Source organism: Leptodactylus fuscus, chromosome 8 (genome assembly GCF_031893055.1).
Source record: "Leptodactylus fuscus isolate aLepFus1 chromosome 8, aLepFus1.hap2, whole genome shotgun sequence".
Classification (NCBI taxonomy): Eukaryota; Metazoa; Chordata; class Amphibia; order Anura; family Leptodactylidae; genus Leptodactylus; species Leptodactylus fuscus.
The window spans coordinates 1,016,377-1,035,407 of NC_134272.1; the positions used below are offsets into that span (position 1 = coordinate 1,016,377).

Genomic DNA, 19,031 nt, shown 5'->3' on the forward strand with positions numbered 1-19,031 from the left:
CCTCTCCCTATAGAATGTCACACACAGCAATGTCCCTGCTTGCTGACAGTCTCCTCTCCCTATAGAATGTCACACACAGCAATGTCCCTGCTTGCTGACAGTCTCCTCTCCCTATAGAATGTCTCACACAGCAATGTCCCTGCTTGCTGACAGTCTCCTCTCCCTATAGAATGTCTCACACAGCAATGTCCCTGCTTGCTGACAGTCTCCTCTCCCTATAGAATGTCACACACAGCAATGTCCCTGCTTGCTGACAGTCTCCTCTACCTATAGAATGTCTCACACAGCAATGTCCCTGCTTGCTGACAGTCTCCTCTCCCTATAGAATGTCACACACAGCAATGTCCCTGCTTGCTGACAGTCTCCTCTCCCTATAGAATGTCACACACAGCAATGTCCCTGCTTGCTGACAGTCTCCTCTCCCTATAGAATGTCTCACACAGCAATGTCCCTGCTTGCTGACAGTCTCCTCTCCCTATAGAATGTCACACACAGCAATGTCCCTGCTTGCTGACAGTCTCCTCTCCCTATAGAATGTCACACACAGCAATGTCCTTGCTTGCTGACAGTCTCCTCTCCCTATAGAATGTCACACACAGCAATGTCCCTGCTTGCTGACAGTCTCCTCTCCCTATAGAATGTCAGACACGCAATGTCCCTGCTTGCTGACAGTCTCCTCTCCCTATAGAATGTCAGACACAGCAATGTCCCTGCTTGCTGACAGTCTCCTCTCCCTATAGAATGTCTCACACAACAATGTCCCTGCTTGCTGACAGTCTCCTCTCCCTATAGAATGTCTCACACAGCAATGTCCCTGCTTGCTGACAGTCTCCTCTCCCTATAGAATGTCACACACAGCAATGTCCCTGCTTGCTGACAGTCTCCTCTCCCTATAGAATGTCACACACAGCAATGTCCCTGCTTGCTGACAGTCTCCTCTCCCTATAGAATGTCACACACAGCAATGTCCCTGCTTGCTGACAGTCTCCTCTCTCTATAGAATGTCACACACAGCAATGTCCCTGCTTGCTGACAGTCTCCTCTCCCTATAGAATGTCACACACAGCAATGTCCCTGCTTGCTGACAGTCTCCTCTCCCTATAGAATGTCTCACACAGCAATGTCCCTGCTTGCTGACAGTCTCCTCTCCCTATAGAATGTCTCACACAGCAATGTCCCTGCTTGCTGACAGTCTCCTCTCCCTATAGAATGTCTCACACAGCAATGTCCCTGCTTGCTGACAGTCTCCTCTCCCTATAGAATGTCACACACAGCAATGTCCCTGCTTGCTGACAGTCTCCTCTCCCTATAGAATGTCACACACAGCAATGTCCCTGCTTGCTGACAGTCTCCTCTCCCTATAGAATGTCTCACACAGCAATGTCCCTGCTTGCTGACAGTCTCCTCTCCCTATAGAATGTCACACACAGCAATGTCCCTGCTTGCTGACAGTCTCCTCTCCCTATAGAATGTCTCACACAGCAATGTCCCTGCTTGCTGACAGTCTCCTCTCCCTATAGAATGTCTCACACAACAATGTCCCTGCTTGCTGACAGTCTCCTCTCCCTATAGAATGTCTCACACAACCCCTCTCCCTCCGCCCACATTTTCAGTCACTGACACTTTGTTTACTTTTTGTCGGTCAATAAAGTTATTGAAGTGGAGTTTCACTTCTCGTCCCCGTCTGCCCGCCCCCCAGAGCTGATTGGTCACTCTCAGGTATGAAGTGTGTGCTGATTGGTCGAGGCTCCACCCTTTCTTCCGAGGCCTCTGCTTCCTGTTCCTTGTTCCGGACACTTCCCTTATGGACGCCGCACGGCTCTGGCACCTGATTGGTCGGCTTCATTCAGCGTTAGCCAATCCCTTGCTTTAACTTAAATTATGACAGGTTAAGATATGTGTCGCGCACTGTAATTGGTTGTCCTTTAGGCCGAGCCTGTTTCCTGCTCGTCATTGATTGGCTCTCTCTTTCCCAGCGCTTGGTTCTTATTGGCTTGCTGGTTCCCCTGTCAGTCCGGGCCGGTGAGCGCCTGAGCCGCCGGCCTGTTCCTGTTCAGCGGCACCGGAACATGGAGCCACCGCCAGGGCCCTCCGTGTCCCCCCCGGGGACCCGGCCAGTACCCCCTCCTCGTAAAGGCTCCATGGAGCGCCGGTCCCTGAGTCCTCTCAGGCGGGGAGGGGAGCAAATGGGGGCCGGGGATGCCTGCAGTGATATCAGTGCCAGGGGGAGCAAACCGGGGACCCCTGAGAGGGCGACAGTCACACAGAGAGTGCTGATAGTGATGCAGAGCCACGGAGCCCGCCAACTGGAGACCAGCCAGGGGGCAGAAGGGGGGCAGGAGAGACCCCCAACATCAGCACCAGGTGGAGCCATCATCCAGGACGGCGGAGGACCTCCACCTGCCAGCGTGCCAACTCTGCAACCGTCAGCCACACAGGACCAGGGGGGGTCACTCCTGCCACAGAACAGTCAGGGGCCACATTGTACTGGGACTCAGGACTGCACTACAGACCATGATGGGATGGGGACACGGATACTGCTGCAGCAAGACGTGGCCGTGCAAGTGGTTACCCGGAATGTCTGTGGGAGTTCACAACGTGTAACCCATCTACAGGACAGTACACCAACTGTAAGAGCCCAAGACGTGCAGAGGTCTCCCATCATAAGAGCGGAGGAGGAGGCGAAGAGAGCAGAGGATGTGAGAGCGGAGGATGTGAAGAGCACTCCGGCTGTGAGAGCGGTGGAGGCAAAGAGAGCAGAGGATGCGAAGAGCGCTCTGACTGTGAGAGCGGAGGAAACGAAGAGCGCTCCAGCTGTGAGAGCGGAGGAGGCGAAGAGCGCTCCGGCTGTGAGGGCGGAGGAGGCGAAGAGCGCTCCGGCTGTGAGAGCGGAGGAGGCGAAGAGCGCTCCAGCTGTGAGAGCGGAGGAGGCGAAGAGCGCTCCGGCTGTGAGAGCGGAGGAGGCGAAGAGCGCTCCGGCTGTGAGGGCGGAGGAGGCGAAGAGCGCTCCGGCTGTGAGGGCGGAGGAGGCGAAGAGCGCTCCGGCTGTGAGAGCGGAGGAGGTGCCGAGCGTTTCGGCTGTGAGAGCGGAGGAGGTGCCGAGCGTTTCGGCTGTGAGAGCGGAGGAAACGAAGAGCGCTCCGGCTGTGAGAGCGGAGGAAACGAAGAGCGCTCCAGCTGTGAGAGCGGAGGAGGCGAAGAGCGCTCCGACTGTGAGAGCGGAGGAGGTGCCGAGCGTTTCGGCTGTGAGAGCGGAGGAAACGAAGAGCGCTCCAGCTGTGAGAGCGGAGGAGGCGAAGAGCGCTCCGACTGTGAGAGCGGAGGAGGTGCCGAGCACTTCGGCTGTGAGAGCGGAGGAGGTGCCGAGCGCTCCGGCTGTGAGAGTGGAGGAGGTGCCGAGCGTTTCGGCTGTGAGAGTGGAGGAGGTGCCGAGCGCGCCGGCTGTGAGAGCGGAGGAGGCGAAGAGCGCGCCGGCTGTGAGAGCGGAGGAGGTGCCGAGCGCTCCGGCTGTGAGAGTGGAGGAGGCGAAGAGCGCTCTGACCACAAAATTAGAAAATGTGAAGACTGCTCAACAAGACCTAGTACAGCAGAAGCGAGGGGAAAGCCCTTCAGTGGGTGACGGGACTCAGACGACCCCAACTTCTCAGAATCAGATGCCCAATCTGCCCTCACAGCCAAGTCTTGGCTGGTCATCACTGTCCCCAATTCGTGTTCCTGATCCTACAAGCCCGCACAGGAACATGTCCTCCAAGCCTCCTCTACCCATCCCTCCTAGATCTAACTTGTACCCTGGCCATCTGCCTCGAGAGCAAGAGACCTCCACCAGCCATGAGACGGCCTCCCTCTCCAGTTTTAAGTCCAAGGCTCCGGCCCCAGACACTCTCAGTTATCTGGACTCTGTCAGTTTGATGTCTGGGACCATGGAGTCTCTCACCCTACTGGATGACGCCAGCTCTTTAGGGTCTGACTCTGAGATTAATGGCATGCCATACAGGAAGACCGACAAATATGGCTTCTTAGGAGGGAACCAGTACAGCGGTAACGGGTCAGTTCCTTCATCTAATTGACTGTCTACATGGAGCCTGAGGGCGCGTGTGATACGTGGAGGCTGAGGGCGCGTGTGATACGTGGAGCCTGAGGGCGCGTGTGATACGTGGAGCCTGAGGGCGCGTGTGATACGTGGAGGCTGAGGACGCGTGTGATACGTGGAGCCTGAGGGCGCGTGTGATACGTGGAGCCTGAGGGCGCGTGTGATACGTGGAGCCTGAGGGCGCGTGTGATACGTGGAGCCTGAGGGCGCGTGTGATACGTGGAGCCTGAGGGCGCGTGTGATACGTGGAGCCTGAGGGCGCGTGTGATACGTGGAGCCTGAGGGCGCGTGTGATACGTGGAGCCTGAGGGCGCGTGTGATACGTGGAGCCTGAGGGCGCGTGTGATACGTGGAGCCTGAGGGCGCGTGTGATACGTGGAGCCTGAGGGCGCGTGTGATACGTGGAGGCTGAGGGCGCGTGTGATACGTGGAGGCTGAGGACGCGTGTGATACGTGGAGGCTGAGGACGCGTGTGATACGTGGAGGCTGAGGGCGCGTGTGATACGTGGAGGCTGAGGGCGCGTGTGATACGTGGAGGCTGAGGGCGCGTGTGATACGTGGAGGCTGAGGGCGCGTGTGATACGTGGAGGCTGAGGACGCGTGTGATACGTGGAGCCTGAGGACGCGTGTGATACGTGGAGCCTGAGGACGCGTGTGATACGTGGAGCCTGAGGGCGCGTGTGATACGTGGAGCCTGAGGGCGCGTGTGATAGGCGCGTGTGATACGTGGAGCCTGAGGGCGCGTGTGATACGTGGAGGCTGAGGACGCGTGTGATACGTGGAGCCTGAGGACGCGTGTGATACGTGGAGCCTGAGGGCGCGTGTGATACGTGGAGGCTGAGGGCGCGTGTGATACGTGGAGGCTGAGGGCGCGTGTGATACGTGGAGGCTGAGGGCGCGTGTGATACGTGGAGCCTGAGGACGCGTGTGATACGTGGAGCCTGAGGGCGCGTGTGATACGTGGAGCCTGAGGGCGCGTGTGATACGTGGAGCCTGAGGGCGCGTGTGATAGGCGCGTGTGATACGTGGAGGCTGAGGGCGCGTGTGATACGTGGAGGCTGAGGACGCGTGTGATACGTGGAGCCTGAGGACGCGTGTGATACGTGGAGCCTGAGGGCGCGTGTGATACGTGGAGGCTGAGGGCGCGTGTGATACGTGGAGCCTGAGGGCGCGTGTGATACGTAGAGCCTGAGGGCGCGTGTGATACGTGGAGCCTGAGGGCGCGTGTGATACGTGGAGCCTGAGGGCGCGTGTGATACGTGGAGGCTGGCTAGTGGTGCTGTGGGGTGGTGATGGATGGCGTCTGACATGGTTGAGTGGGGTGCATGGTGATCCAGGTTGTATTTCTACAAGTGTTATATGTGGTATTTGCAGAGGTGGTGTTATGGGGTGTGATGTCTTGTGTGATGTCTCGCTACTTACATGACTGCTGCTTCTCATTTCTTCTTGCAGAGACGCTTCAGTTTCCGTAGAAATTGCTCGACAGCGAGAGCTGAAGTGGTTGGAAATGTTCAGTAATTGGGATAAATGGCTGACAAGGCGTTTTCAGAAGGTGGGGTGACACATCCGGCTCTGAGCCCCCCTATGTTCTCGTATTGATCCTTAGAACAGTCTCTCTTGGTCCCCTGGTGTGTCTTACCATATCTCTCTGTCTGTAGGTGAAGCTAAGATGCAGGAAGGGAATTCCATCTTCCTTGAGGGCCAAGGCCTGGCAGTTTCTCTCCAACAGTCACGAACTTCTGATGAAAAACCCGGGGAAATTTGAGGTGAGTGATGTCCACCATGACACCGTAGTGTAGCGGTTGTAGGAAGTCGTCCTGGTGTGTGGCGGCAGGGACATAACACTTTCCTTCTCACTGCCTGTAGGAAATGGAGCGACAGCAAGGAGACCCCAAGTGGCTGGATGTAATCGAGAAAGATCTTCACCGGCAGTTTCCATTCCATGAGATGTTTGCAGCACGAGGTGGCCACGGGTAAGATGGCGGCATAAACGCAACGAGTCACTGACCCCGCAGTGTCCGAGTCACCTGCTCCGCCTCTCATCCTATAGTACATCAAATTACATGTAAAGGCTAAGAAAAAAATCCTTCGATGTAGGTTGTAGAGCTGTAGGTACGTGACACATGGAGAACCGTCCTTGTATAGGAAGTAGAGCTGTAGGTACGTGACACATGGAGAACCGTCCTTGTATAGGAAGTAGAGCTGTAGGTACGTGACACATGGAGAACCGTCCTTGTATAGGAAGTAGAGCTGTAGGTACGTGACACATGGAGAACCGTCCTTGTGTAGGTTGTAGAGCTGTAGGTACGTGACACATAGAGAACCGTCCTTGTATAGGAAGTAGAGCTGTAGGTACGTGACACATAGAGAACCGTCCTTGTGTCGCATGTAGAGCTGTAGGTACGTGACACATGGAGAACCGTCCTTGTATGGGAAGTAGAGCTGTAGGTACGTGACACATGGAGAACCGTCCTTGTGTAGGAAGTAGAGCTGTAGGTACGTGACACATGGAGAACCGTCCTTGTATGGGAAGTAGAGCTGTAGGTATGTGACACATGGAGAACTGTCCTTGTATGGGAAGTAGAGCTGTAGGTACGTGACACATGGAGAACCGTCCTTGTGTAGCATGTAGAGCTGTGGATACGTGACACATTGAGAACCGTCCTTGTATGGGAAGTAGAGCTGTAGGTACGTGACACATGGAGAACTGTCCTTGTATGGGAAGTAGAGCTGTAGGTACGTGACACATGGAGAACCGTCCTTGTATAGGAAGTAGAGCTGTAGGTACGTGACACATGGAGAACCGTCCTTGTGTAGGAAGTAGAGCTGTAGGTACGTGACACATGGAGAACCGTCCTTGTATGGGAAGTAGAGCTGTAGGTACGTGACACATAGAGAACTGTCCTTGTATGGGAAGTAGAGCTGTAGGTACGTGACACATGGAGAACCGTCCTTGTATGGGAAGTAGAGCTGTAGGTACGTGACACATGGAGAACCGTCCTTGTGTAGGAAGTAGAGCTGTAGGTACGTGACACATGGAGAACCGTCCTTGTATGGGAAGTAGAGCTGTAGGTACGTGACACATGGAGAACCGTCCTTGTATGGGAAGTAGAGCTGTAGGTACGTGACACATAGAGAACCGTCCTTGTGTAGGTTGTAGAGCTGTAGGTACGTGACACATAGAGAACTGTCCTTTTATGGGAAGTAGAGCTGTAGGTACGTGACACATGGAGAACCGTCCTTGTGTAGGTTGTAGAGCTGTAGGTACGTGACACATAGAGAACCGTCCTTGTGTCGCATGTAGAGCTGTAGGTACGTGACACATGGAGAACCGTCCTTGTATAGGAAGTAGAGCTGTAGGTACGTGACACATGGAGAACCGTCCTTGTATAGGAAGTAGAGCTGTAGGTACGTGACACCTTGAGAACCGTCCTTGTATGGGAAGTAGAGCTGTAGGTACGTGACACATGGAGAACCGTCCTTGTGTAGGAAGTAGAGCTGTAGGTACGTGACACATTGAGAACCGTCCTTGTATGGGAAGTAGAGCTGTAGGTACGTGACACATGGAGAACTGTCCTTGTATGGGAAGTAGAGCTGTAGGTACGTGACACATGGAGAACCGTCCTTGTGTAGGAAGTAGAGCTGTAGGTACGTGACACATGGAGAACCGTCCTTGTATGGGAAGTAGAGCTGTAGGTACGTGACACATAGAGAACTGTCCTTTTATGGGAAGTAGAGCTGTAGGTACGTGACACATGGAGAACCGTCCTTGTGTAGGAAGTAGAGCTGTAGGTACGTGACACATGGAGAACCGTCCTTGTATGGGAAGTAGAGCTGTAGGTACGTGACACATGGAGAACTGTCCTTGTATGGGAAGTAGAGCTGTAGGTACGTGACACATGGAGAACCGTCCTTGTATGGGAAGTAGAGCTGTAGGTACGTGACACATGGAGAACCGTCCTTGTGTAGGAAGTAGAGCTGTAGGTACGTGACACATGGAGAACCGTCCTTGTATGGGAAGTAGAGCTGTAGGTACGTGACACATGGAGAACCGTCCTTGTATGGGAAGTAGAGCTGTAGGTACGTGACACATAGAGAACCGTCCTTGTGTAGGTTGTAGAGCTGTAGGTACGTGACACATAGAGAACTGTCCTTTTATGGGAAGTAGAGCTGTAGGTACGTGACACATGGAGAACCGTCCTTGTGTAGGTTGTAGAGCTGTAGGTACGTGACACATAGAGAACCGTCCTTGTGTCGCATGTAGAGCTGTAGGTACGTGACACATGGAGAACCGTCCTTGTATAGGAAGTAGAGCTGTAGGTACGTGACACATGGAGAACCGTCCTTGTATAGGAAGTAGAGCTGTAGGTACGTGACACATTGAGAACCGTCCTTGTATAGGAAGTAGAGCTGTAGGTACGTGACACATGGAGAACCGTCCTTGTGTAGGTTGTAGAGCTGTAGGTACGTGACACATAGAGAACCGTCCTTGTGTCGCATGTAGAGCTGTGGATACGTGACACATTGAGAACCGTCCTTGTATAGGAAGTAGAGCTGTAGGTACGTGACACATGGAGAACCGTCCTTGTATAGGAAGTAGAGCTGTAGGTACGTGACACATTGAGAACCGTCCTTGTATGGGAAGTAGAGCTGTAGGTACGTGACACATGGAGAACCGTCCTTGTGTAGGAAGTAGAGCTGTAGGTACGTGACACATTGAGAACCGTCCTTGTATGGGAAGTAGAGCTGTAGGTACGTGACACATGGAGAACTGTCCTTGTATGGGAAGTAGAGCTGTAGGTACGTGACACATGGAGAACCGTCCTTGTGTAGGAAGTAGAGCTGTAGGTACGTGACACATGGAGAACCGTCCTTGTATGGGAAGTAGAGCTGTAGGTACGTGACACATAGAGAACTGTCCTTTTATGGGAAGTAGAGCTGTAGGTACGTGACACATGGAGAACCGTCCTTGTATAGGAAGTAGAGCTGTAGGTACGTGACACATGGAGAACCGTCCTTGTGTAGGAAGTAGAGCTGTAGGTACGTGACACATGGAGAACCGTCCTTGTGTCGCATGTAGAGCTGTAGGTACGTGACACATGGAGAACCGTCCTTGTGTAGGAAGTAGAGCTGTAGGTACGTGACACATGGAGAACCGTCCTTGTATGGGAAGTAGAGCTGTAGGTACGTGACACATAGAGAACTGTCCTTGTATGGGAAGTAGAGCTGTAGGTACGTGACACATGGAGAACCGTCCTTGTATGGGAAGTAGAGCTGTAGGTACGTGACACATGGAGAACCGTCCTTGTGTAGGAAGTAGAGCTGTAGGTACGTGACACATGGAGAACCGTCCTTGTATGGGAAGTAGAGCTGTAGGTACGTGACACATGGAGAACCGTCCTTGTATGGGAAGTAGAGCTGTAGGTACGTGACACATAGAGAACCGTCCTTGTGTAGGTTGTAGAGCTGTAGGTACGTGACACATAGAGAACTGTCCTTTTATGGGAAGTAGAGCTGTAGGTACGTGACACATGGAGAACCGTCCTTGTGTAGGTTGTAGAGCTGTAGGTACGTGACACATAGAGAACCGTCCTTGTGTCGCATGTAGAGCTGTAGGTACGTGACACATGGAGAACCGTCCTTGTATAGGAAGTAGAGCTGTAGGTACGTGACACATGGAGAACCGTCCTTGTATAGGAAGTAGAGCTGTAGGTACGTGACACCTTGAGAACCGTCCTTGTATGGGAAGTAGAGCTGTAGGTACGTGACACATGGAGAACCGTCCTTGTGTAGGAAGTAGAGCTGTAGGTACGTGACACATTGAGAACCGTCCTTGTATGGGAAGTAGAGCTGTAGGTACGTGACACATGGAGAACTGTCCTTGTATGGGAAGTAGAGCTGTAGGTACGTGACACATGGAGAACCGTCCTTGTGTAGGAAGTAGAGCTGTAGGTACGTGACACATGGAGAACCGTCCTTGTATGGGAAGTAGAGCTGTAGGTACGTGACACATAGAGAACTGTCCTTTTATGGGAAGTAGAGCTGTAGGTACGTGACACATGGAGAACCGTCCTTGTGTAGGAAGTAGAGCTGTAGGTACGTGACACATGGAGAACCGTCCTTGTATGGGAAGTAGAGCTGTAGGTACGTGACACATGGAGAACTGTCCTTGTATGGGAAGTAGAGCTGTAGGTACGTGACACATGGAGAACCGTCCTTGTATGGGAAGTAGAGCTGTAGGTACGTGACACATGGAGAACCGTCCTTGTGTAGGAAGTAGAGCTGTAGGTACGTGACACATGGAGAACCGTCCTTGTATGGGAAGTAGAGCTGTAGGTACGTGACACATGGAGAACCGTCCTTGTATGGGAAGTAGAGCTGTAGGTACGTGACACATAGAGAACCGTCCTTGTGTAGGTTGTAGAGCTGTAGGTACGTGACACATAGAGAACTGTCCTTTTATGGGAAGTAGAGCTGTAGGTACGTGACACATGGAGAACCGTCCTTGTGTAGGTTGTAGAGCTGTAGGTACGTGACACATAGAGAACCGTCCTTGTGTCGCATGTAGAGCTGTAGGTACGTGACACATGGAGAACCGTCCTTGTATAGGAAGTAGAGCTGTAGGTACGTGACACATGGAGAACCGTCCTTGTATAGGAAGTAGAGCTGTAGGTACGTGACACATTGAGAACCGTCCTTGTATAGGAAGTAGAGCTGTAGGTACGTGACACATGGAGAACCGTCCTTGTGTAGGTTGTAGAGCTGTAGGTACGTGACACATAGAGAACCGTCCTTGTGTCGCATGTAGAGCTGTGGATACGTGACACATTGAGAACCGTCCTTGTATAGGAAGTAGAGCTGTAGGTACGTGACACATGGAGAACCGTCCTTGTATAGGAAGTAGAGCTGTAGGTACGTGACACATTGAGAACCGTCCTTGTATGGGAAGTAGAGCTGTAGGTACGTGACACATGGAGAACCGTCCTTGTGTAGGAAGTAGAGCTGTAGGTACGTGACACATTGAGAACCGTCCTTGTATGGGAAGTAGAGCTGTAGGTACGTGACACATGGAGAACTGTCCTTGTATGGGAAGTAGAGCTGTAGGTACGTGACACATGGAGAACCGTCCTTGTGTAGGAAGTAGAGCTGTAGGTACGTGACACATGGAGAACCGTCCTTGTATGGGAAGTAGAGCTGTAGGTACGTGACACATAGAGAACTGTCCTTTTATGGGAAGTAGAGCTGTAGGTACGTGACACATGGAGAACCGTCCTTGTATAGGAAGTAGAGCTGTAGGTACGTGACACATTGAGAACCGTCCTTGTATAGGAAGTAGAGCTGTAGGTACGTGACACATTGAGAACCGTCCTTGTATGGGAAGTAGAGCTGTAGGTACGTGACACATAGAGAACTGTCCTTTTATGGGAAGTAGAGCTGTAGGTACGTGACACATGGAGAACCGTCCTTGTGTAGGTTGTAGAGCTGTAGGTACGTGACACATAGAGAACCGTCCTTGTGTCGCATGTAGAGCTGTAGGTACGTGACACATGGAGAACCGTCCTTGTATAGGAAGTAGAGCTGTAGGTACGTGACACATGGAGAACCGTCCTTGTGTAGGATGTAGAGCTGTAGGTACGTGACACATAGAGAACCGTCCTTGTGTAGGAAGTAGAGCTGTAGGTACGTGACACATGGAGAACCGTCCTTGTGTAGGATGTACAGCTGTAGGTACGTGACACATGGAGAACCGTCCTTGTATGGGAAGTAGAGCTGTAGGTACGTGACACATGGAGAACCGTCCTTGTGTAGGAAGTAGAGCTGTAGGTACGTGACACATGGAGAACCGTCCTTGTGTAGGAAGTAGAGCTGTAGGTACGTGACACATGGTGAACCGTCCTTGTATAGGAAGTAGAGCTTGCCGCACACTGCCCGCATTAATCATCCATGCGAGCAGTACATGGCAAGCACACGGACCCCGTTATAGTGTATGGGGACCGTGCGCGTTAACTGCACAGCGCTTGCAGTTGCGCTTGTATTCTATCTGGGGGATCCTGATGCGGACTCCTTCTGGACGGAACACATAAGCTAGTGTGAACCGGGCGTAACAGAACTTTATATACTGCTGAGGTTTTTGTCAGGGAGCAGTCGCTGCACAGACCCCCTGTGGCCCCCACGTTACACGTATATCAGGCTGAGAATCGCTGGTCTACACGATCCCTTTAAGACTTTCTCACTAATCCTCGTGTGTCATCTATTTCCTACAGGCAGCAAGATCTGTACCGTATCCTAAAGGCTTACACTGTATACAGACCAGAGGAGGGCTACTGCCAGGCCCAGGCTCCAGTGGCCGCAGTGCTGCTCATGCACATGCCAGCCGAGGTAATCGGGCCCAGACCAGTGTGTGGGGCCAGTGCCCAGGAATGGTGGGTAGATGGCCAATGTGTGGGGCCAGTGCTCAGGAAGGGGGGTAGACGGCCAGTGTGTGGGGCCAGTGCCCAGGAAGGGGGGTAGATGGCCAGTGTGTGGGGCCAGTGCCCAGGAAGGGGGGTAGATGGCCAGTGTATGGGGCCAGTGCCCAGGAATGGTGGGTAGATGGCCAATGTGTGGGGCCAGTGCTCAGGAAGGGGGGTAGACGGCCAGTGTGTGGGGCCAGTGCCCAGGAAGGGGGGTAGATGGCCAGTGTGTGGGGCCAGTGCCCAGGAAGGGGGGTAGATGGCCAGTGTGTGGGGCCAGTGCCCAGGAAGGGGGGTAGATGGCCAGTGTGTGGGGCCAGTGCCCAGGAAGGGGGGTAGACGGCCAGTGTATGGGGCCAGTGCCCAGGAAGGGGGGTAGACGGCCAATGCCCAGGAAGGGGGGTAGATGGCCAGTGTGTGGGGCCAATGCCCAGGAAGGGGGGTAGATGGCCAGTGTATGGGGCCAGTGCCCAGGAAGGGGGGTAGATGGCCAGTGTGTGGGGCCAGTGCCCAGGAAGGGGGTAGATGGCCAGTGTGTGGGGCCAGTGCCCAGGAAGGGGGGGTAGATGGCCAGTGTATGGGGCCAGTGCCCAGGAAGGGGGGGTAGATGGCCAGTGTATGGGGCCAGTGCCCAGGAAGGGGGGTAGATGGCCAGTGTGTGGGGCCAGTGCCCAGGAAGGGGGGTAGATGGCCAGTGTGTGGGGCCAGTGCCCAGGAAGGGGGGTAGAGGGCCAGTGTGTGGGGCCAGTGCCCAGGAAGGGGGGTAGAGGGCCAGTGTGTGGGGCCAGTGCCCAGGAAGGGGGGGTAGATGGCCAGTGTGTGGGGCCAGTGCCCAGGAAGGGGGGGTAGATGGCCAGTGTGTGGGGCCAGTGCCCAGGAAGGGGGGGTAGATGGCCAGTGTATGGGGCCAGTGCCCAGGAAGGGGGGTAGACGGACGGTGTATAGGGGAAAAAAGGTGTAGGGCCAATCAGTGTCTTACAGAATGGTGACAGTAGAGTGTTCAGTGCAGTGTCCTCCTTTGCCATCAGGGGGCGACTATACAATCGGGTGATGTTTGTAGCCCGTCTGGCCGGCTGCTCCTTTATCCTGTTTCTCTGATTCTTTCCTCCTCCAGCAAGCCTTCTGGTGTCTGGTCCAGATCTGTGACAAATACCTGCCGGGATACTACAGCGCCGGCCTGGTGAGCGGCATCCTCCTCCATACATGCTTTACCTGCCCCTCCTACGTGTCTTGGCCCTTTGGTCCCCCTGCCCCTCCTACATGTCTTGGCCCTTTGGTCCCCCCTGCCCCTCCTACATGTCTTGGCCCTTTGGTCCCCCTGCCCCTCCTACACGTCTTGGCCCTTTGGTCCCCCCTGCCCCTCCTACATGTCTTGGCCCTTTGGTCCCCCCTGCCCCTCCTACATGTCAGTGCCTGTCGGTCCCCCCTGCCCCTCCTACAAGTCTTGGCCCTTTGGTCCCCCCTGCCCCTCCTACATGTCTTGGCCCTTTGGTCCCCCCTGCCCCTCCTACATGTCTTGGCCCTTTGGTCCCCCCTGCCCCTCTTACATGTCAGTGCCTGTCGGTCCCCCCTGCCCCTCCTACAAGTCTTGGCCCTTTGGTCCCCCCTGCCCCTCCTACATGTCTTGGCCCTTTGGTCCCCCCTGCCCCTCCTACATGTCAGTGCCTGTCGGTCCCCCCTGCCCCTCCTACATGTCTTGGCCCTTTGGTCCCCCCTGCCCCTCCTACATGTCAGTGCCTGTCGGTCCCCCCTGCCCCTCCTACGTGTCTTGGCCCTTTGGTCCCCCCTGCCCCTCCTACATGTCTTGGCCCTTTGGTCCCCCCTGCCCCTCCTACATGTCAGTGCCTGCCGGTCCCCCCTGCCCATCCTACATGTCAGTGCCTGTCGGTCCCCCCTGCCCATCCTACATGTCAGTGCCTGTCGGTCCCCCCTGCCCCTCCTACATGTCTTGGCCCTTTGGTCCCCCCTGCCCCTCCTACGTGTCTTGGCCCTTTGGTCCCCCCTGCCCCTCCTACATGTCAGTGCCTGCCGGTCCCCCCTGCCCATCCTACATGTCAGTGCCTGTCGGTCCCCCCTGCCCATCCTACATGTCAGTGCCTGTCGGTCCCCCCTGCCCCTCCTACATGTCAGTGCCTGTCGGTCCCCCCTGCCCATCCTACATGTCAGTGCCTGTCGGTCCCCCCTGCCCCTCCTACAAGTCTTGGCCCTTTGGTCCCCCCTGCCCCTCCTACATGTCTTGGCCCTTTGGTCCCCCCTGCCCCTCCTACATGTCAGTGCCTGTCGGTCCCCCCTGCCCCTCCTACGTGTCTTGGCCCTTTGGTCCCCCCTGCCCCTCCTACATGTCAGTGCCTGTCGGTCCCCCCTGCCCCTCCTACATGTCAGTGCCTGTCGGTCCCCCCTGCCCCTCCTACGTGTCTTGGCCCTTTGGTCCCCCCTGCCCCTCCTACATGTCAGTGCCTGCCGGTCCCCCCTGCCCCTCCTACATGTCAGTGCCTGTCGGTCCCCCCTGCCCATCCTACATGTCAGTGCCTGTCGGTCCCCCCTGCCCCTCCTACATGTCTTGGCCCTTTGGTCCCCCCTGCCCCTCCTACATGTCAGTGCCTGTCGGTCCCCCCTGCCCCTCCTACATGTCAGTGCTTGTCGGTCCCCGCTGCCCCTCCTACTTGTCAGTGCCTGCCGGTCCCCCCTGCCCCTCCTACATGTCAGTGCTTGTCGGTCCCCCCCTGCCCCTCCTACATGTCTTAGCCCTTTGGTCCCCCCTGCCCCTCCTACATGTCAGTGCCTGCCGGTCCCCCCTGCCCCTCCTACATGTCAGTGCCTGTCGGTCCCCCCTGCCCCTCCTACATGTCTTAGCCCTTTGGTCCCCCCTGCCCCTCCTACATGTCAGTGCCTGCCGGTCCCCCCTGCCCCTCCTACATGTCAGTGCCTGTCGGTCCCCCCCTGCCCCTCCTACATGTCTTAGCCCTTTGGTCCCCCCTGCCCCTCCTACATGTCAGTGCCTGTCGGTCCCCCCTGCCCCTCCTACATGTCAGTGCCTGTCGGTCCCCCCCTGCCCCTCCTACATGTCAGTGCTTGTCGGTCCCCGCTGCCCCTCCTACATGTCTTAGCCCTTTGGTCCCCCCTGCCCCTCCTACATGTCAGTGCCTGTCGGTCCCCCCTGCCCCTCCTACATGTCAGTGCCTGTCGGTCCCCCCTGCCCCTCCTACATGTCAGTGCCTGTCGGTCCCCCCTGCCCATCCTACATGTCAGTGCCTGTCGGTCCCCCCTGCCCATCCTACATGTCAGTGCTTGTCGGTCCCCGCTGCCCCTCCTACATGTCTTAGCCCTGTGGTCCCCCCTGCCCCTCCTACATGTCAGTGCTTGTCGGTCCCCCCTGCCCTTCCTACATGTCAGTGCTTGTCGGTCCCCGCTGCCCCTCCTACATGTCTTAGCCCTTTGGTCCCCCCTGCCCCTCCTACATGTCAGTGCCTGTCGGTCCCCCCTGCCCCTCCTACATGTCAGTGCCTGTCTGTCCCCCCTGCCCATCCTACATGTCAGTGCCTGTCGGTCCCCCCTGCCCCTCCTACATGTCAGTGCTTGTCGGTCCCCGCTGCCCCTCCTACATGTCTTAGCCCTTTGGTCCCCCCTGCCCCTCCTACATGTCTTAGCCCTTTGGTCCCCCCTACCCCTTGTATTTCGCCTCCCTGCCTGTCAGGTTCAGTCTTCCTCTTGCTTTCTTATAGGAAGCCATACAGCTGGATGGGGAGATTTTCTTTGCCCTGTTGCGCAGGGTTTGCCCCATGGCCTACAGACACCTGAAGAAGTTTAAGATTGACCCGATCCTGTATATGACGGAGTGGTTTATGTGCATCTTCTCCCGCACGCTCCCCTGGGCCTCGGTGCTTCGTGTATGGGACATGTTCTTTTGTGAAGGTATGTTGGGTGGCATCCAGGACCATGGGGTCTCCCTCTACGTCATGCCAAGCATCTTACCGATTCCTCTTTCTGTTGAAGGGGTGAAAATTGTATTTCGTGTAGGGCTGGTGTTACTGAGACACACCCTGGGGTCGGTGGACAAGCTGCGAAGCTGTCAGGGAATGTACGAGACGATGGAGAAGCTGCGAAGTCTGCCAGTGCACTGTATGCAGGAGGAGGTTCTGCTCCCTGAGGTGAGGAGCCATGTTTGGGGGCTGACACTCATTATGGGGCTCCGGGTTTTGGGCGGGTCATGACTTCTCTCCTTGTTTCCACAGGTGAGTTCTCTTCCCGTTACGGATGCTTTAATAGAGCGAGAGAGCAACACCCAGTTACGGAAATGGCGGGAAAATCGAGGGGAGTTACAGTACCGCCCCTCACGACGTCTCCATGGAGCCAGGCAGATCTATGAAGAGAGGCTCCGCCTCAATCCCACCCTCAGTGGCAGCCGGCTAAGCCTGTCCAGCCTCAGACGACCCTCGCCACCGGCCACGCCAGTGCTCGCTGTCCAGCCAGAGTCTGTAGTGGTGTCTGAAGGACTCCGCCCTGCACTGCCATCCCCCACCGCCAACAAGGCGCCCCTCGGACCACCCAGAGAGGCAACCAAGAAGGGCAAAGAGAAGCAAAGGGAGCAGGAGAAAAAGAGAGAGAAAGAAGAACGCGAGCGAGAAAAGAAACGAGAGAAGGAAGAGCGAGAAGAGCGGAGGAAGGAGAGAGAGCGGGAAAAACAGAAGGAGAAGGAGGAGAAGCGAGTGCAGAAGGAGAAGGAGAAGGCCGAGGCCAGACACAAGAAGGAGAGGAAGTTCTCCTTCAGACGTAAAGAATCCTCTGCTGCTGCTGCTGCTGCGGACTCCCCACGAGGAGACAGCGCTCCTGGGCCCAAAGATGGCAGTGTGGCACACGACACTTACTTCTAAGGGCGTTCTCTGCGTGCCAGCGGCTCTAGAGCCTTATGGACTGGGAGTGTCCTGCCGGACGAGACATCTCATTACCTGCGCTCATGTGGCCCCGCCGTGCCCCGAGGTCTGCAAAACCTTCACCTTATCATAGGAAACTTTAAAACTGGAAACCCTTCGCTCCAAGGCACTTTTTTGTTATTTTCTTGACCTCTGGTTTCAGCCCCCGTGGCCTCTGTGTACAGATCTGTGGGGCAGTGGCCTATTGAGAAGGAAAAACACTATTCGTCATGAGCATCCTTGGACCTGATTGTCTTTTCTCGTCTCTGCTGCATGCTCCTTCATCCTCTTGGCACCTGCGTCGTTGTGCGGGCCCCGGGGCCATGGACGTGCAGGAAGCGACTTCCGTGTATTGCACTCCACATTGAAATGAATGGAAGGTCCTTGTTTACAACTCCTTGAGGGATTGCACTTGATCCTGAGACGCCGGCCCCTCCCTCGGTGCATGCCCCGCCCCACATTTCACTTTTATTTGTATATATTTTGGTTACGTTGCTTTCTGTTTTTAAGTGATTCTCTGATTGTTCTGTCCCCTTAAAGACTGAACTAACCGAATGCAGCTCTGGAGCTCGCAGCTAATTCCAGGACGTGTGCTCTGCAGAACACGGGACGATTAGGACCTAAGACTTGTGTACATACGTGTATATTTATCTCAGTCTGTGAGACGTGATTTGTGCTGAGAGGCCGAGCCTGTAATTCATTCACTGCGTATTCAAAGATTCCTTCACTCTAACTATGTGACTCCCCCTATAGTCATCTCCTCTCTGCTCCACCCCTCGCAGCCTGCTCCTCGCTCTGCCCCATCCCTCACAGCCTGCTCCTCGCTCTGCCCCATCCCTCGCAGCCTGCTCCTCGCTCTGCTCCACCCCTCGCAGCCTGCTCCTCGCTCTGCTCCACCCCTCGCAGCCTGCTCCTCGCTCTGCTCCACCCCTCGCAGCCTGCTCCTCGCTCTGCCCCATCCCTCACAGCCTGCTCCTCGCTCTGCCCCACCTCTCACAGCCTGCTCCTCGCTCTGCCCCACCTCTCGCAGCCTGCTCCTCGCTCTGCCCCATCCCTCACAGCCTGCTCCTCGCTCTGCCCCACCTCTCGCAGCCTGCTCCTCGCTCTGCCCCATCCCTAATAGTCATCTCTCTTTGCCCCACCCCTCGCAGCCTGTTCTTTTCTCTGTCCCACCCCTCGCAGCCTGCTCCTCACTCTGCCCCACCCCTCACAAGCTTTTCTTTTCTCTGCCCCACCCCTCGCAGCCTGCTCCGCGCTCTGCTCCACCCCTCGCAGCCTGCTCCGCGCTCTGCTCCACCCCTCACAGCCTGCTCCTCACTCTGCCCCACCCCTCGCAGCCTGTTCTTTTCTCTGTCCCACCCCTCGCAGCCTGCTCCTCACTCTGCCCCACCCCTCACAAGCTTTTCTTTTCTCTGCCCCACCCCTCGCAGCCTGCTCCGCGCTCTGCTCCACCCCTCGCAGCCTGCTCCGCGCTCTGCTCCACCCCTCGCAGCCTGCTCCTCACCCTGCCCCACCCCTCGCAGCCTGCTCCTCACTCTGCCCCACCCCTCACAAGCTTTTCTTTTCTCTGCCCCACCC

The 19,031-nt window shown here is 55.8% G+C and overlaps 1 protein-coding gene across 2 annotated transcripts; it reads left to right on the forward strand.

Annotated features, from left to right (window-relative positions):
* The first annotated feature begins 1,986 nt into the window (after positions 1–1,986).
* LOC142216966 (uncharacterized) lies at positions 1,987–18,431 on the forward strand. Of its 2 annotated transcripts, XM_075285103.1 has the most exons (10): positions 1,987–3,095; positions 3,195–4,045; positions 5,543–5,642; positions 5,749–5,856; positions 5,957–6,063; positions 12,355–12,469; positions 13,658–13,723; positions 16,266–16,455; positions 16,537–16,691; positions 16,776–18,430. In XM_075285103.1, exons 1-10 carry the CDS (start codon positions 2,070–2,072, stop codon positions 17,412–17,414), a joined length of 3,357 nt encoding a protein of 1,118 aa, XP_075141204.1. In that variant the 5' UTR covers positions 1,987–2,069; the 3' UTR covers positions 17,415–18,430. The 2 variants fall into 2 exon arrangements, with proteins under 2 accessions (XP_075141204.1, XP_075141203.1); XM_075285102.1 differs by having other exon boundaries at positions 1,987–4,045; positions 16,776–18,431.
* The last annotated feature ends 600 nt before the right edge of the window (positions 18,432–19,031 follow it).

What these genes read in the sequence shown, in the direction of transcription:
- LOC142216966 (XM_075285102.1), top strand. Translation starts at nt 2,070, where the DNA reads ATGGAGCCACCGCCAGGGCCCTCCGTGTCCCCCCCGGGGACCCGGCCA. An exon ending in GATACTACAGCGCCGGCCTG is followed by an intron (nt 13,724 to 16,265) that starts GTGAGCGGCATC and finishes GCTTTCTTATAG; the next exon opens with GAAGCCATACAGCTGGATGG. An exon ending in AGGAGGTTCTGCTCCCTGAG is followed by an intron (nt 16,692 to 16,775) that starts GTGAGGAGCCAT and finishes TTGTTTCCACAG; the next exon opens with GTGAGTTCTCTTCCCGTTAC.